This window comes from Stegostoma tigrinum, chromosome 6 (assembly GCF_030684315.1).
Source record: "Stegostoma tigrinum isolate sSteTig4 chromosome 6, sSteTig4.hap1, whole genome shotgun sequence".
In the NCBI taxonomy this organism is placed as follows: Eukaryota; Metazoa; Chordata; class Chondrichthyes; order Orectolobiformes; family Stegostomatidae; genus Stegostoma; species Stegostoma tigrinum.
In genome coordinates this window covers 16,753,168-16,772,318 of record NC_081359.1, presented here as the reverse complement: position 1 = coordinate 16,772,318, position 19,151 = coordinate 16,753,168, and the positions used below count along the sequence as shown (strand labels likewise).

General features: G+C 38.5%; 1 protein-coding gene across 1 annotated transcript in view; it reads left to right on the top strand.

Annotated features, from left to right (window-relative positions):
* Window positions 1-19,151, top strand: part of pcca (propionyl-CoA carboxylase subunit alpha) — a 352,214-nt gene that overhangs the window by 214,448 nt on the left and 118,615 nt on the right. The window contains exons 19-20 of the mRNA XM_059646462.1: window positions 6,246-6,348; window positions 16,270-16,368. Coding sequence (XP_059502445.1) covers window positions 6,246-6,348; window positions 16,270-16,368 — 202 coding nt within the window. The remainder of the gene's footprint in view (window positions 1-6,245; window positions 6,349-16,269; window positions 16,369-19,151) is intronic.

The window sequence follows — 19,151 nt, the reverse complement described above, 5'->3', positions numbered from 1 at the left end:
TCCAAATAATCATGATCATGTCAAACAAAGTTTTGAAGCAGTTAAGCCATGATTTTGGTTGAGTTGTTTTATACTTTGTTTTGAAAAGGTTTTGAATGTGGATATCTTGGGATTCAATATATAGACATATGATATTGTGAAGGAGCATGATCTGAAAGGAAATGTTTGTTGTGAATATTCAGGATGAGAAATAACGTTGAGAAATAATAGTTCTAGATTTTTGGAATGTCACACAGCCAAATAAAACCTTTTTTGCTGAAATATTAAACATGCAAAATACAACTGGTGGTGCAAGAGGGAGGAAATGCTGCAGTATAAGTCTCGAGTTTGTTATCCATGGAGGGACAACCATTCAAAGTGCAGAACGATCATGATATAAATCTTTGGCATTGTTTTGGTTGGAACAGATTCATGCTATTTTAAATTCCTTTAATCCTGACCTTCCTTTGCATCTGATTATACTTGAGGTTTTCATACAGTCTTTATGTTTGAATACTTCTCTTAACTTCCAACAATAACATTCATAAATAGTTTTTTTGATAGCAAAAATTAATATTTGTAACGCTTCACAAATTTATTCGTTTACCTGTCTGCGGACTACAAAGCATAAAGATCAATTATTATCAAAATCTAACATTTCATTCAAATTGCTGCCACTTTATCCCGTGTTTTAAGTGGGCCATCTGTCCAAACATCTCTCCATTTTTTTTCTGATCATTTCCTCGACTTATTCATGAACCATGGGAGGGCTGCTTTGTAGTCTCCATGTAGCTGGTCTTGTCCACCTCCACTGAATACTTTTATATGCTTGCATAACATATCTTTCACGCTCTTGCAAATTCTCTGAAATCATTTTAGATGAATGACTAACTTCTCTAGTCTGTGCTTGTATGCAAAAGCTGACCTCAGTTCCCATAAAACTAGCCACATTATTCTTGATCATTTTTGTGACTCCCTGCAGTGGAAGTTATGACTAAGGTTTTCTTAATGATCCTTTCACTGCATAGCTAAGCTACTTAAGATCAGAATATACTTTCAGTGTAAGTCTTTTTATTAATTCAAAGCCTATATTTGATCAACAATATTGTAAGATTGGCAGGTGTTAGAAAGTTGTACATCAATTAATGTACTCAAATTTTCTTGGCTTAAAATAACTGTTATTTACTTTTTTCTTTGAAGGGGACAAAACCTTGAGGGATAAGAGGCATTTAAGTAGATTTTTACTCAAATCTTGTAGTTCTCCCTAAAGCATTGTTTTATCTATAGGCATATAATGGTAACTGATGGCTGGTTTAATTGTGAATTGGACAGTAAATTATTTGTCATATTTCTCAAGTTGCCTTCATTCTGAACTGTGAGGTGTTGAGCTATGGAAATTATATTTGCTTTTAAATTCAATTACAAGTCATATTATTAAAATAGCTTCCACTATGGTAGCAATGATATTATTGTTACGACGATTTTATAACACAGAACAGACAATTTGGTCCAGCAGTTCAATGCCAGTGTTTACACTCCAATGTGAACCTCTTCCTACTGTACTACTTCTCACTATATTGATGTGTTCTCCTATTGCTACATTTTCTATGTTGTCTTTTGGATGATACGTTACATTGAGTCCCTACTAATCCCATAAGGCAGACATAAAGGTTCCCATGGAACTGCTGAGGAAATGACAGGGAGTTAATGCTGGTGTCTTCACCAATATTTACCCATCAGCTGACATTCACTTGAAAGAGACTATCTGGTTATTGTCACATCATTGTTTCTGGGACCTTGCTGTGCAAAATTAGCAGCTATATTTCCTACATTACAAATGACTACATTTAAAAAGTAAGATGGTTCTTTGACTCGGAAAGGATTTGAGATGCCCAATGGTCGTGAAATGTGATAAATACATACACTTGCCTTTTGTTTCCACTCTTACTCTATCATTCTTTTAAATTGTGTTTTATACTCGTTTTCTGTTAAAAATTTCCTGTTCACCTTTTTCGCTCTTCTAATTTGTTGTAATGCATTAATGAAAATTGTAATCATTTGTAGAAAAGTGATAACACTGTGGAATAAGCCTATGCTTTACATGAGATTTGATGCTTAAAAGGATTGTTGCAGATCATGAGAAATGCAAAGGGTAGGTTCCCTGGGCTAAAATAGTGAGAAATTCATTCTTAGGCCTCTTTGCCATTGAGCCACTAACAGCAAAAACTGGAAAGGCTATAACCAGCAAAGGTATACAAAAATCATTGAAAATGCAAGAAGAAAATATCTGCTCACTGCAACACTAGCAGCAGCCCTTAGATAAGAAACAAAAGAATTGTATTTTATAAAGTGCCTTTTACAATTTCAGGACATCCCTGTTTGTGTTCCAGCCAATGAAATAGTCATGGTATGGTGTAGGAAATGTGACAGTCAACAAACAGCAACGTGCTGATCAGAGATAATGGGAACTGCAGATGCTGGAGAATCCAAGATAACAAAGTGTGGGGCTGGATGAACACAGCAGGGCCAGCAGCATCTCAGGAGCACAAAAACTGACGTTTCGGGCCTAGACCCTTCATCTTCTGATGCTCCCAAGATGCTGCTTGGCCTGCTGTGTTCATCCAGTCCCACACTTTGTTAGTAATGTGCTGATGACTCGTTTAGTGGTGATAGGACACATATTGGGAATCTTCCACTGGGATCATGCTCCTGCTATCTCTGCAAATGGATAAATTCATGGATGGCGTGCGTTCCATTGGGACAGTTTCTTAATTGTGATGTCCCAGAAGGTTTAAAAAATGCAATAAAACTTCCAAATGACACAGAGTGTTCTTATATACTTCAAAAACTTCATGTCCAAATATTAGTAATTTCTTACTGTGTTATTTTTACCCTTGGGCTGTGATGGAACTGGATGTTTCAGAATAAACTAATGTTGGACTAGGGATTTGAGCTGAGTGTTGTGCCTCCTATTTTTATTTGCAAATAGGTGACCACCTACATCAGTCATAAGTAAAGGACATCTCTTGTTGTCCCTTGCCCAATATGGCAGTCTGTTGAATTGCAGCCTGCCAGTTGTACCCCCTGGTTTGGTCTATGTCTGAAAATGGATACAGCTAAATTTCTTGCTACTGATATTATTTCCATCCTTACCTCCGCTCAAATGCTGCTTAGGTCTTATCTATGTCCTTACCACCTCTAGACTCAATCATATCAGTGCTATCCATGCTGATCTGTCTTCCACTCACACTGAGCTGAAGTTCTTGCAAAGGTCTACTGCTAGTTCCCAAACTTGGACCCAGTCTCATTCACCGATCAACCTGGTGCTAACTGATCTATATGTACCAGCTTGAGATCTGGAGCGTCTCAGCTTAAAATTCTGATCTCCTGTTCGAATCCTGATATGGTCTCACCTCTCCCTAGTTATGTAATCTCCTCCGGCCTGACAACTTTCTGAGATCTCTGTGCTGCTTCAGTTGTGACCTTCTGTACATTTCTGAATTGTAGTCCATCATTGGTAGGGCATACCCACACATGCCAAGGCCTTCAGTGTGAAAATATTCCCCCCAACCTATTTACTGACCTCTTCTTAAGATGCTGTTTACAGCATTTTTCGACCAAGCCTTTTGGCCAATTATCCTCATGTCTTTGGCTCCATGTCAATTTTTGTCTCTGATAACACTCCTCTGAAGTGCCTTGGGTGGCTTTTATTACATTAAAAGTGGTATATAAATGCAAGTTGCTGTTGTTTTCACTGTCACAGAACAGTTAACAATTGATACAAAGTAAAAAGGATGAATCCACTTTAAAGATAATAAAATGTGAGGCTGGATGAACACAGCAGGCCAAGCAGCATCTCAGGAGCACAAAAGCTGACGTTTCGGGCCTAGTGTGTTTTTGTGGTGGTGTTAAAATCTTAACAAATAATTTCTTTGCTCGAAGACATTAATTCATCTAAGTAATGTTTTTGAACTCAACTATGGTTGACATATTACAAATGAAATGTTTGGGGCCCAGAGTTTCTCTTATTTAAAATTTCAACAAAAAATAGCCTCTGCTCCATGGGGTGGAACTTTAACAAGCAGAGTTTACGTTTGAGAAGTTCATGCATGGGTAGGTCATGTTAGTGTCCGAAAAGAAACACTATGTTGGTTCACCAATTTAGTTTGTTTTTAATGTGTAACAGTAATTTTGTGATTTATGATTGCAGTGTTAAATCTTCTCTGTTATATTCTAACCCTTTATTTAATCCACATTTCCTGGGCAGTGTAATACTAAAACTAGTGCAACTTTTGAAAATATCCAAGACTTTCTAAATATATTTTTCTTAAAAAAGAAAGGAGCTACTGGTCTTATGTCTGAATTTGTATGGCAGTTTCTTAAATTGACAGTTTGTGATTTATGTTCTTTGTGAAATGTGAAACTCTGATTTTGTAATACTGTGCACAAACTTTAATTGTACCAGTTACCATGTATAGCTGTTGAATCGACTTCCTGGTGGGAACATCTCCTCTGCTCATCTGAAGCTAAGGCAGTAGATTGGTGCAAAAAATAATTAAGCTGTTAAAATAAAAGCTGGTGGTTGTAAGCCAAATCAAGCTCTTAAGGACTATTTGAGCTCTTATTAACGTAATTTATTCATTAATATGGTACAACGATGCACAGAACCAAGGTTTAAAAATAATTCTGGTCCATAATTGAAACATATCCGTGAACAACTTTTTTTTGGCAAGGATGTTAGTTGACAAAGCACCATGGGAGAAGTTGAGATACAAATCAACCATTGTCTAATTCAATGGGAGACTAGGCTTGAGATAAATGGCCGCCTCTAGTTCCCATTGTTTAGAACTAGCTGTGTAGGATGTTGAAGAAAAATAGTAGATCTTGTGCACGTTTTTGCTGGTGACTCTCAAATAATCCAAAATTGAGTGATTAATGATTCCACTGGAACTGCTACTGAGAAAATAAGTTCATTATTCACTTAGTGTAAAGATTTTTTAACATCATAAACTGATAAATATTCTGTTTGTTATATGGATCATTATTGCCTTGTGAGTGACTATTCCAATACCCAATATATCTAGTTTTGCATTTGCTAACATAATTTTGGTAAAGATCCTACCCAGAGTGATACCGAGGATGTGAAACTCCACATCACGTGGAATGGTCGAGGCTAATAGTAAACCTGCATTCCGTGGAATGCTTGATGAGTACATAAAGTAAAAAGGGTAACTTTTTCACACACACAGGGTAATGCGTGTATGGAATGATTTGCCAGAAGAAGTGTTAGATGCAGATACAATTAGAATATTTAGAAGACATTCACGTGGATGCAAAAGATTTAGAGGGATATGGGCCAAATATAAACAAATGGGACAGGTTCACTTTGGGATGTCTGTTTGGTATGGACAAGTTGGACTGAAGGGTCTGTTCCATGCTGTATGACTCTGTAAATGGGGTACAAGGTTATGTTGAAAGAGTGAGATGAAGTGATGTAAGAGAAGACTCGTATGGAGTATAAACACCAGCATGAACTAGTTGCCTGAGTAGGCTGTTTCTGTAAATTCAATGTACAACCTTGTTTACTTTTAATGTATCTCCAGTTGTAGAAAAAAATGCTTCCTATAAAATACTATCAGTGATAATCACACTTTATTATCCGATAAAATGCTGCTGCTTAATACTAGAGTATAAATATGAAATGAATGATCAAAATAATTCTTCAATCACTCTGTTCTCAGATTGTAATCTAGAATTGTAGTCTTTTTTTTTGTGTGATACCAAAACGCTTTCTGTTTTCAGAGGGTTGAGTGAAAATGAAATTAACCATTGAGATTAGTTTCTTCTAGTAGTATGTTGAATTCGATCTGAATGTCAAGACTTCACCATAATTATAATAGAGATAATTGCAAGATTCAAACATTTTAAATAATGACAATAATTTTACAAGCATACTTTCCAGCAAGATCACTTTATTAACTTTTGATTTATTTTTTAAACAGAAGTCTTGTTCTCATGGGGAGAACATTATTTTTGTGATCAAGCTTCTTTCAAGTTTGCAGGACTGGTGATGAAAAAATGATCTCTTTCAATTTGTGCAGACAATGTTTCAAAACATTCAGTGGATGATCATTAATAAAATAGACTCAAATTCAAATGGCACTTTAATAATTTAATTCCTTTAATATATCACTGTGATCTGAGTTTATTGAGCACATCCATTTCATCTTTTAGAAATAAAATGTTCTTCGTACTTTGGTCTGCAGGTTTCCTGCTGCTAAACAAGAACAGAAGAGCTGGGAACTGTCACTACAGGTGGATGATGGGGTGCATTCTGTTACTGTCTCACGATCAGGGTCATCCTACAATGTAAGCTTGAAACAATATCTCTGCCTTTTAAATCTATTTTTAAATTGCTCACACATCACTTTGTTTGCTGTCAACTTCCTTCAAATCGCCTGTAAATTAGAAACACAGCTTATTGATCAAAATAAGCTATCTATATTGTTTTTAGTGTCTTGTAGACAAACTGGACAATTTTCATCAGACATGGACGCCACCCATTCTGCGGTTTTGCAGACTGTCAGCAAAAGCTAAATCCAAGATTGTGTTACTGTGCTGTGGGGAGAGAAGCCACTTCAGGCTTTACATAATACTGAACATAATTTCTCACCTTCAAAGCTTATTTGGCAGCATTAATTTAATGGAATATGTAATGCTTATTGTTTAAATATTGTTAAAATGGTTATTTTAGTGGCGGGATTTACGTCATTGTGGTCTCATGTTTAATACTGTTATTACTTGGTTGATTGACTAGACACAAGTTGAGAAAACTAATGCTTGGGATCTCTTTTAAGATGAGACTAGCTCACATGGATTTAATTAGTAGGTCATGTTGCCAACACGTTCATGTGCTGCTAGAGATTTCTCATTTCAATCACCCATAACTAGAAATACCTCACTTCAAATAGATCTCTTCAAAGGAGGTTTTAGGGTTCAGGATTTTGCTGGTGGTTTGATGTCTGATTCCTTTTACTGAGAAAAGTTGTGTGTTTGTTCAACTGCTTTTATGGAGAAAACATCTTCTGTGTTGGTTGTTGAATATCCTCCTGTAATAACATGAGCTATTGGCCCCTTTTCTTCTTTTGTGGAACAGATCCCAAAGCATTAAAATGTAGGAGGTGTACTGTAGCATCTCATTAATCTGGTCACTGAATAACTTTTCTGTAAAAAAAAGTTTTATACACCATTTCCAGGAAAAAAAATCAATTCTTCTGCACTTAAGTTGCCACTTTGTTTTATGCATTTCAGATTGCATTGTTTTTATTTTTGCATGGTTAGGTTGAGTTATGTCTTCAAAATCCTTATTTTTGCCTGTGATCTCTTTCAATATAAATTAAGTTTTGTCTGTAAATGAAGATGTGCCATCCAAATGGAGAAGGATGCCACAGAACATTACTCCTGTGCGACGTCCCAGTAGCCATATGTCCAGGGGCTCAGCTGTGACTCCGTGGATAGCACTCAACTCCATTAATTCCCATTCCAGACACTTGGGCATGTAAATGTAAGCTGGGTGTTTCCAGTGCAGTACTGAGGGAGTACCACGCCGCTGGGAGTACTATCTTTGGATGAGATGTTGATCCAGGGTCCCCTCAGGTGAGTGTAAAAGACCCCATGCATGAAAACAATAATATCTTACATTTACTAATTATCTTTAACATCTTAAAACATCTTAAGATATTTTACAGGGATTCTGCTTGGTGCTCTGGTTTCCTCCCACAGTCCAAAGCTGTGCAGGTTAGGCTGATTAGCTATGTTAAATTGTCCACAGTGTCCAGGAATGTGAAGGCTAGGTAGATTAGCCAAGGTTGCGAAGATAGGGTAGGGGGCTGGGCTTGTGTGTGATGCTCTTTGGAGGGTCACTGTAGACTTGATGGGCTGAATGGCCTTTTTTGTGTACTGTAGGGATTTTACAATTCTATGATTTATTAAACAAGATTTGACACAAGGCCATAAAGGGTGATATTAGCACTGGTGACCGAAGGCTTGTCAATGAGTTAGATTTTGTAAAGGATGAGAATGATAGGTAGAGCAGTTTAAGATGGGAGTTCCAGAGTTTTGAAGAGGCCAATGCTTATCTCTGAAGTAGCATCACTAAAAGTATTAATTATAATAGTGTTGGTGCAAATTGGCTGGCATTTCCCATGACCCAGCCATGATGACATCTCAAAGAACATCATGATGTATCGTGTAACAGGAGCTATCTAAATGCCACCCTTATGTTCTATGACTTTTTGTATAATTAAACCACATTTTGTATAATGTGGTTAATTAGTCTTTCTTCTCCCATAACCCCTGGTAATCTTTCATTGAAGCCAGGTAAAGTATAGACTTCACAATGCCAATGAAATTCTCTTATACAACAGGAAAAGCTTGCTCAGGACCATTTATTCAGTTCTTTCTTGATAGTCACATGCTTGCATGCTGGGCTTACCAGTGTGTTCAAGTGGTGGCCTCATCTTTGTGTTCAAATCTCTCTATAGCTCACCCTTTTCTGTTCGTAATCTCTCTCACAAAACCTTTGAGATCTCTGCACTACTCTAACTTGCCTCTTGCACATCTTTAACTTTTATCAATCCTACCATTAATAGCTGTGCTTTCGGCTTCTGAAGCCTGAATGATTTGGAATTCTCTCTCTAAACGTGTCCGAAATGGCTGAGTGTCACGTTTTATTTGGTAATGCTTCATTGTACCACCTTGATACATTTCACTGAATTCGAAGCACTTTGCAGGCGCAAGTTGTAGTCTGTTGTTGTTGGAAACTGGTGGATACCCGTAACACTTTCTGTATTTAGCAAATCTCGGAGTTGAACTGCATTGAAAATTCAAATGCTCAGGATCAGGCACAAGATGCATTTCCAGAAAATAGTTTGTATCGCATTGTATTGGAGAAGTTGGGACTGTTTGTTGGAGAGAAGGCCAGGGGGAGATGAAAATCATGAGGGGCTGGACAATATAGATAGGGGGAAACTAATCTGTCTCATAAAAAGATTGGAAATGAAAGGGAAGAGATGTGAAGCAATTTGCAAAAGAATGAAAAAGAGATTTTTCATACAGCAAGTTAGGGTATGGCATGCATTGCCTGGGGTTGCGGTGGATGCAGGTTCAATCCGAGGGACATCAGGTCATCATTTAAATAGAAACAATGAACAAGGATACGGGGATAAAGGCTGGAGCATGGTGCTAAGCCATGATGCTCATTCAAAGATCTGGCACAGACATGAAGGGCTGAAGGGTTCATATTGCATAAACAATTCTATGATTCTGGAAATTGTTGTTAATCTGGCTCTTCACCGCTAGTCCAGCAGCTGCCATCAGAAAAACACTGCTGCCACCCAGTGGCCCCCTAGAAGAATCTCAACCCCACACAAGAAAGCAACAGCAACAGCATTAACAAAAAGCATTGGCTTGGTCCATCAAACAACTGGAAGTAGAATGGGGCACACTGTTAGCAGAAGGAGTCAGTGTTCCTGTGAAACTGAGCAGAGGTGATTTCATTGAAATGTATAAAATTTTGAGGGGCTTGATGAGGCAGATGCTGAGACACTGTTTGCCCTGGCAGGAGAATCTAGAGTGAGGGATCACAGTCTCTGATAAGAGGTTAGCCACTTAGAACCAGGTTGGCAGACAGATTTTAGTAATCAAAATGTTGTGAATTTTCTACTGCAGAGGCTGTGAATGCTCAGTCTGTGTGTATACTTGAAACTGAAATCAACAGATGTTTGGACACTAAGAGCATCAAAGGATGTGGGGATTGAGTAAAGTGGAACTAAGCTTGAAGATGAAACCAATTTTTATTGAATAACCATTGAAAACTCAAGGGGCTAAATAGCCACCTCCCCTTAGGTCTGGTCGATATTGGGTTGGTATTAGGCTTGTGTTGCTCTTCCTCATTCCCTAGTTTTTAGTATGTTAACTTCAGTGTCCAATTACTGACAGAATTGTGGTAGGGTTTTAAATGAGACCTCAATTCTATGACCAAATGCAGTAAGACCTGGACAATATCAAAGCTTAGGCTGAAAACTGGTAAGTAACATTCGCACCTCACAAATGCCAGGCATTGACCATCTCCACTAAGAGACAATCTAACCATTGTCCCTTGAGATTCAATTGCATGATAGTCACTGAATCCTTAACTATCAACATCATGGGGGTTACCATTGACCACAAACTGAACTGGATTAGCTGTTAAGAATAGATCAGCAGCTAGGAATCCTGCATGGAGCAACTCACCACTCAGCTCCACAAAGTCTGCCCACCACTGCACCATCTGTCTATAAGGCACAAAGCAGGAGTATGGTGGGATCTTCCCCATTTGCTTGGATGAATTTCACACCATCCAGGACAAAGCAATCTGCTTGATTGGCACCACATCTTCAAACGTCCACTTCTTCCTCCACTGATGCTCAGAGGCAGCACTATGTATCAACATAAGGTGTACTGCTAAAATTCATGAATATTTCTTGCACATCAGCTTATGATCATTTCCATCTAGAAGGACAAAAGCTGTAGATGCATGGGAATCCTACGACCTTCAAGTTTCCCTCCATGCCACTCAACCCCCTGACTTAGAAGAATTTCGTTGTTGCTTCTGCGTTGCTGGGTCAAAATCCTAGAATCCCTTCCCTTACATCATTTTGGGTCAACCAATGACACAAGGACGATAGTGATTCGAGAAGGTAACACACCACCAATCCATGAATGAATTACAGAAAAAACCCTCCAGACTTGAGGACTTGTATTGAAAATTTTGGCTTGCCAATAAGCTGGGCATGTTCTGTCCAGTCCATCAGTGTGCTGTTGATGCTGCCAATTAATTAAACAGTTTTTTCACATACTTTCACAAAGTTGTTGATGTTGTCTTTGATGTACTCAACAGCAGCTAGACTGTCACTGTATACCAAAAATGACAATCAAAGAAACTTAATATAGGGAAATCATTCAAAGTAGATGTCATGTGACTGTGACCTAGATTTGGATTCATTTCCTCATATAATCATAAGTCCCTCACTGCTTCGAGGTTGGACCTTTTTGATTTTATGGACTCTGGTGGAATCAAAAGCAGATATAGGTTCTCCATAATAGTTGCCCCTTCAACAGATGCCAAATCCTTTGGAAAACGTTAACTTGTTGAGGCCTCAGGACGAGTTTCTTGTCCATCTTTTACTAAATTCTCCACAGTTAATAAGGAGGTAAACCCAAGTTGAAGCACTCCTGTACAGTATGCACCACACTAGCCTACACCTCCACATCTCCCAATGTAGTTCTACTCTCTCGTCTATTTCTGATATCCTTCCCTTATGATTTCCTTTGGTTGGCAACTGTTCCAACTTTGAAATTTCTTCCTTCAACCTTTCTGCCTCAGTAATCCTCTCTTGACCTTAAAAAGGCTCCTTGAAAGTTACTACTTTGAACAAACATTTGGTCGCCTGGTCTGATATGTCCTACATATTTATTGTATATCAGTCATGTGCTCAAAATGCTGTTGAATTAACACAAAGCAGTGCTTTGTTATTATGAGGCTAGTAGAGATCCGATGGAAAAGCCACTGCTAAGGGCTTGCATGCAATAAGGGCCTGGGGAAGATTGAAGCATGGCGGCCTGCGAGGTGAAAAAGACATCTGGATAAATGAGAAACATGACATTACAGTGGAAAAATCATGTGAGAGGCCAGAGAGAAGAGTTATTGCTCCTCCTAGCCCATAAGCCATGCTGGAAAAACACATCTGCTGTAGCTCGTTCCCTCTTTTGTACAATCAGAATTCCCAAGCCCAAAGAAATGCACTGCAAGCCAGCAAACCTAAATAGTCCCTAAAATCTGGGGAGCATGTTCTGATTTGAATACAAACACAGATCAATCTGCCTGGAATGGGCTGACGGATCACACTTCAAATCTGCCGCCTTACACTGGATTTGTGCAGCTAGAATTGCATTTCACTTGTTTGCCAACTTAATTCCCCACCATCACCCAGGCCCCGCCAACCTTTACTTGTCCATTGTGCAAGAAGTAAAATACCCGCACACTGACGACTGCAGGGAAACAGGTCATTTGGGTTATGCTGGTATTTGTGCTCCACATGAGCCTTGCTATCAGTGTCGACATATCCTTATGTCTCTTTCTCTCTCAGTCATGATGTCCGGAATCTAACCATTCTCTGAGTAAAAGAGGTGTCTCCGGAATTCCCTGTTGCATTTACTGACAGCTATATATTTAGTAACTCATAAGTGAACTGTCAGCCCTTGTTGTTCCAAGCAATCCAGCTTAACCAGGTACCAGCTTCCTCCACATCCTCGATTTGTTTTGGCAGTTATTTCTGTCCCACCTTGTATAAAGATTTCTCATTGAAGACCAGGGACTAAAGTGCTATGTGCATGACATATCAGCAGACCTCAGCTGTTAGCTGTCTGGCTAGACAACTGCTACTAATCAGTCAGACTGCAAAATATAGAGTGACTTACAAACTATGTCTGAAATAGAGTGAAATTCAACTCGTTCTTCTTGGCTTCAGTAACATTCCAGTTCTTTGTTCTCAAAATCCTACGAAAATCTTAACTTCAGCTGGCTATTTTACTTTAGCATGCAACTGCAGATGACCTATATACAAATATACAAGTATTCTTTGGTATTCATGGGATGATACACCACATTTGGTTCATTATATTTCTTTGAAATGTTCAATTAGACCCGTGCTTCTTGCTCTTCCCCATCGCCCTGCTGTTCTTTTCATTTTCAAAAATTATCCATTTTCCATTAGAAGGTTACTGTTGAATCTGCTTTCACTACCTTTGTAGAAAGGGCACTATTTGTGTAAAAAGATTTGTTCTCTTTCTTCTCGTTCTGACAATAATTTAAATCCACCCCCTCTCATGACTGCTAATGGAACTTAAAGATAATAGAGCTGGACTCATCCACCTGGGCAAGAATTCACAAATGCTTTGTCACAAGATTTGCAAAGACTGGACTATAACATTCCTTTGAACAGAAGTTTCCTGTATTACCAGTATGGTTTGCCCCTTTCTCTCAAAGGTACTCACAGGTTGGCTGGTGCACTGGGTATATTTTTTGCCTGGTAACCTTAAAAATCCAGTAGAACACAACTGCATAGCACCATAAGATGCAGGAGGAGAAGCAGCGGTTTGGCCAATCAAGTCTGCTTTGCCATTTACTAAGATCACTTTTCTGCCTTCACTCCAAAACCTTTTTTGTTTACTGATTTAAAATTCTGTCCATCTCAGCCTTGAATATATTTAATAACCCAACCTCAACAGCCTTCTGTGGTAAAAATAGTCTCCCTTGACAGAAAAAATTCCTTCTTTTCTCTGTCGTAGACGGACAGTCCCTAACCCCGAGGTTATGTGCTCTAGTCCTGGATTTTGCATAAAGGAGAATCTTCAGTGTTTCAATAAAGTCTATTCTCGTTCTTTCAAACTTCTGTGAGTACAGGCCCAAACTATTTAACCTTTCATCAGAAGAAAATCCCCTGTGAATCAACCTAGTGAACCTACTCTGGACCGCCTCCAATACCAATATGTCTGTCCTCAGATAAGAGGACTAAACTTGTTCACAGTATTTCAGGTATGGCAGCTGCAGAAAACACCATCTATTCCATAATTATAACCTCCCAATCATTACAATATTCCTATTTTATCCCTCCTCTTGAATGGTTGCATGTACCATGGTTTGCAGTCAATTTGCAACTGTTAGACAGTTGCCAGGAAAGGGTCCTTGTGAGCTGCCTCTTGGGTCCCCTTGTCTGCTTCACCTACAATCACACACTCCTGACCTTGATCACAGACCAAGACTGAATAACCTAATCTGAGGGGTGTGATTGTCTCCTGGAGAAATGAGTCCTGGTGACTCTTCCCCTCCCTAATGCGATACAATGTCTATAGCTCATACTCTAGCTACTGAACTCAGATGCAAAGTTGCTCAAACTGCAAACATTTGGGCATCCAGGATCTTCCACAAGCTGCAGCTGCAATGCATCACCCAACATACCATCTCTATCATAAGTTAATAATTAAATCAATCTAGTATTCCTGCTCTTTACGCTTGAAAAGTCCTTACCCTTGTCTTTTTTCCTGACTTTTTGTCAGTAGTATCAATCCAACACGAACCAAGCTGTTTTTAAGAAAAAGAGAGTGAAAAGGCTTGAGACTTAAACACAAACTAGAGATTTTCCTTTTACTTTAAAGATTAGAAGTACTTAGTACTCAGCTGCTTTGTTTAGGGAAAAGTATCCCAAAATCTCTTTCTTCCCTGAAGTATTTGAGACACTCAGCTCCAAGGCATGCGGTATTCTAAAGTGTTAAGTCGCATTAAGTGGGCTACTCTTATGTGGACCCATCAGAAACAGCCTTGCTGAATCAATCAATGAGGATCTGATTTCACCCAGTCCTTAAACAGGCTGCTCTTTTAGTGCATCCCTTGGTTATAAACCTTCTCAATGCTCACAACGACAGATTTGAAAAACTGAAGATTTTCACAAATTAAAGCTATAGACGCCTTCATATACAACAAATGAAGACATCTACGACCCACAAATGGTAGTTTGAGATTTTGAATTCTCTCCAAGAAAAACTGGAAGTAATAAGCTGGTATCTGTAAAAGTGAGCATATAGTAGTCTGATTGGTAGAAAGCCTCAACTGATGTAATTTTGACATTTGGGAAAGGAAATCTGACCACTAATTCAAATGAGGACCCACCATCATTTTCGTAAAGCAACAAAGACTGGGTTACAAATGACAAACTTGTCAATGCTACCCACATTCTGAGAACTAATTGTTAGGAGATCTTGCACCTCAGATATTACAAAACTTTTATGTGAACTATCATATTAGTGTTGGTCAATTTTACATTCTTTATAAATTTTAAATATTGAATCTGACAGTTATCAAATTAAGGGGAAGATGAAGTCATTTTAGTGTAGTTTCCTCTGCTTGTCCATGAAAGTTCTCCCTGGGACAGCTGAGCTACTGCCAGGGCATAAAGAATCTTTAAAATGCAGCAGCAATTTGAGGCACATTACTTCATGGTGTAAGCTCTGCTCCTACAGAAACAACTCAGTTCGATATTCCTGTCTTAGTGTTTCATATCAAAATCCTCCAGGTCTTGGTCTCCCATGGAGTGCCTTGGGATGTTTTCACTATGATAGATGCACCATGATAATGAATGAGTCATTATGGTAGAGTATTGAAAATCTCCCTCGTTCTTACAGGTGAGATGGTAAGGAGGAAAGGTTTTCTAAGTTTCTTTTTCTTTATAGAGAAGGACCGAGAGTGCTTGTCCGTTGAGGACGCCCATAGGATTTGACTGTGAGATACCCAGCAGCACTCATAGTGAAGGCTCACATGTGCTAATGGTTACTTTGAGGTGTCCAAAGGTCGCCAATTCCTGTTGGATCTTATTCCATTGAGGAGGTGGTGGTGATGAAAGTCAACATTTTCTAGATAGTAGGGAAGAAATTTAAACCAAGACTTGTCCTGCTGTGCAAGTATCATCTTGTATTAAATCCCAGTAAATTTTGTCATAGAATCTATTTAACTGCTGCCTTCTTAATGTCATCAGTTGCAAGACTGCCCACATTAAAAGCTTCAGTGTTTCTTGTAAAATAAGATGATCTTGCATTGCAATGTTTACTATTGATTTTCAAAATTTGTTACAGGTTACTGCTGAAAAGTTTGCAAATTAGATGCTGAAAATTCTGATACTGTTAAAACATTTAGCAGTAGTTCCAGTTATGTGCAAGGAACAGAGCAATTTATGAGTGAAGTATTCTGTATGATTAAAATGAAAATATTAATTATGCTGTAATTATTGATGCAGTGAAGAAATGCTTCTGTAATCCTTGGAGAGATGAATTATTATACACCAGCCCCAATGCATAGGTTGAAATGTGTCACAAGAATTTACATTCAGCACTTGTTAAATAGCAGTAAATGTAGCATATCAAGGTAGGTGTAAAAGTCGGATGACTATTTGTTACTTATTTTAAATTGCTTGAAACCTTCGTAACCAGAAACAGCTGTTCTGAGGTCCATTGCTGGTCCCCAGGGATAATCTCAAGACTATGTTGTTGGGCCCTGTCTTTTATGGCAGTAGTAATAAACATGACAGGCTGTTGGGTTACCATCTGTTTAAAATGGCTACTGCTTTGTTCACAGTCGTGGATTTGGGATCTGTTTTCTGTCTGTCTTCCCTGTAACAGTCTCACTTGATGTCACAACAGGTGGAGGTTGATGGAAAGACGCTGAATGTGACCGGTGAATGGAACCTTGCTTCACCATTGTTACCTATCACCGTTGACGGTACCCAAAGGATCGTTCAGGTATGTTTAACTACTGTCCAGTTATCTGATTTTTTTTAAAAAGGGATTATTCTGCATGAACTACTTTTGAAATGGGCCACTCAGAATGAGGCAGCTGAGGAGCAAACACTTCATGTCACAGTAACTTTTCCTGTTGATATGCAATAGGAGAGGACGAAAGGGAGATGAATCCTGTTCGCAAACTAGTGATTGTTTATGTTAATATATCAACTGTAGCGTGTTCTAATATTTTCTAAAATAAAATTAGCACAATCGTAAGTTTTACCTTTCCCAGGCCAGTAATGTCTCCTCAGCCTGTATCAAAAATACATTACCTGGTCATCATCCCATTGCTAATTGTGGGAGTTTCGTGTGTGCAAATTGGCAGCTGTATTTCCTACATTTCTTACTGACAATGTGTTTTTACTGTAAGAGGCTTTGGAATACCCCCATGAAAAGAAAGGTAATAAAAATATCTTGCCTTGTGAACAGAAAGATCCATTCACTTCATTTTGGAAAATGCCAGTTGTTGAAAACTCTGTCATTCTCTCCTCTGCAAGAAGTTCTGGCTAAAATGTGAAGTTTGTTGAGAAAATATGAGAAATTTTCTTCACTTTTTTAAATTTGTAGTCCATGCCAGATGTATGATACGTATGTTGGAAAATTGAATTGGGCACCCACAGCTCCGGTAATACGAAAGAAGATAGTGTTTTAACACACAGTTTGCTAATGCTTGTTTTCCTAACTCACCTTTAAAAGCAGTTTAACTTTGTTCTATTGTTGTGGTTATAAAAACAAGTATTTTTATTAAGGACCTCTTTGACTTCACTAAAATCAAGACCTTGAAGTTGGATGTGCCTTATTTTCAGTCACGCGTAAGAATTTAAAGCCTCTATTTAATTTTTTTAAAATGGAAAATGACTTCAAACTAGTTCAGTAAAATAGTTAATTGCATCAAGATTCTCAGAAAAAGAATGCTGTGATTAGCTAGAATTAGCTTGTTTATGGTCTTGGTAACTTTATGGAAGATTTAGAAGGGAATTTCAGTCTAATTATATTCAGGCATGATGTAGTAGTCTAGGAAGGTGAGTTGTATTTGTGGTCATGCTTATTTTAACTCTTCATTGCTCCTCTTGGGAGAGAATGAATTTGGAAATAATGCCAGCAACTGCTGATTCCCTTGGAAATTGACTTTCTGAATTTGGTAAACTGTATTCTGTTAGAACTGTATGTATCTTTGTTGCTCTAGAGACTTGTTTTGATTTATATCCACAAGAGATGGTGATGTTAGTGAATTTGAAAACTACAGAGGAGTCTCACTGATATTTAAGTTGGTTCTTTGAGTTGTCATTAAGCGGCCAATCACACCTTCTTGGAGACAGTGCAATCAGTAAGGGACATGCTGTTTTTCTGTCTTCTGAGGAATATATCATGTATTGGTATGGTCTTAAATTTTGGAGAACTACACCTTCGTTAATTTGTATAGGCCAAGTGCTTCACACAACCCTCATGGTCCAGGATGTGCACATCAAAAAACCATGTGTTGGAAACAAAAAACTCACTAAATCTCACATTCACACAGACAGAGTCATAGAGCCATACAGCACGGAACAGACCCTTCATCCCAACCTGTCTATGCAGTGCATAATCCCAAACTAAACTAGTTCAACCTACCTGCTCCTGGCTCATGTCCCTCCAAACCGTCTCTATTTATATACCTATCCAAATGTCTTTTGAACTTGGTAATTGGAGCCACATCCACCACTTCCTCAGGAAGTTTATTCCACACGTGAACCACTCTCTGTGTAAAAAAAATTGCCTCGTCTTTTTAAAATCTGTCTCCTCTTGCTTTAAAAATATGCTCCTTAGTCTTGAAATTCCCCATCCCATGGAAAAGGCAATTACCATTAACTCTATCTATACCTCTCATTATTTTATAAATTTCTGTCAGGTCCCTTCTCAACATCCTAGTTCCAATGAAAGAAGTCCCAGCCTATCTTTCTAACTTAAACCTTCAATACCAGGCACCATCCTGGTAAATCTCTTCTGAACCCTGTCCACTTTAATGATATCCTTCCTCTAACTGGACAATCAGAATTTGATGCACACACAAAGGCATCCATTCTGTTCAGTGTTTCCATTAGGAATCCTGTAAGGTAGTTGATCTCAGGATTTCAGTTTATGCTGCACAGTTTCTTTTTTAAAGTGACACTGTGCTACTGATTGGTACACTAGAGGATATATTTTATTTTTCTGGGCCTGTGCATTAACCAGTTTGATCTGTGCTGCATGCTTCACTGTCCTGTGTCATGGCCGTACATGGCACAGTGGAACATCAGTGGGATCACAAAAGGGGTGTTTATTTAGAAATCCTGGCAGTGTCAGCTTTAATCTTGCAGTCTTTTGGAACTGTACAGAGAAGGAGTGAAGCATGCTTCATTTGATTCCATCTTTTTTCAGTTATTACAGTATTCTGAATGAAGGCCTATTCAACATTAAACGTCTAAGACTCTCTTGTCCTCTGAGAATATTCTATAGTTTACGGTATCCTAGCACTTGCCAACCTACATCGGTTCCTAGTTAAGCAACATATTGATCTTCAAGTGCTCAACCCTGTTTTCCCTCTTACAGTGATTGTGATCTCCAGCTGCACAATCTCTTCCCAATTCTGGCCTTTTGAACATCTTCAATTTTAATTATGTCATCATCGGAGGCTTTGCCTTCACCTACCAAGAGCACAAGCTCTGGAATTCACTGCTGAAACCTCTTTGCTTCTCTGTTCCCTTTAAAATGCTGCTTCAGCT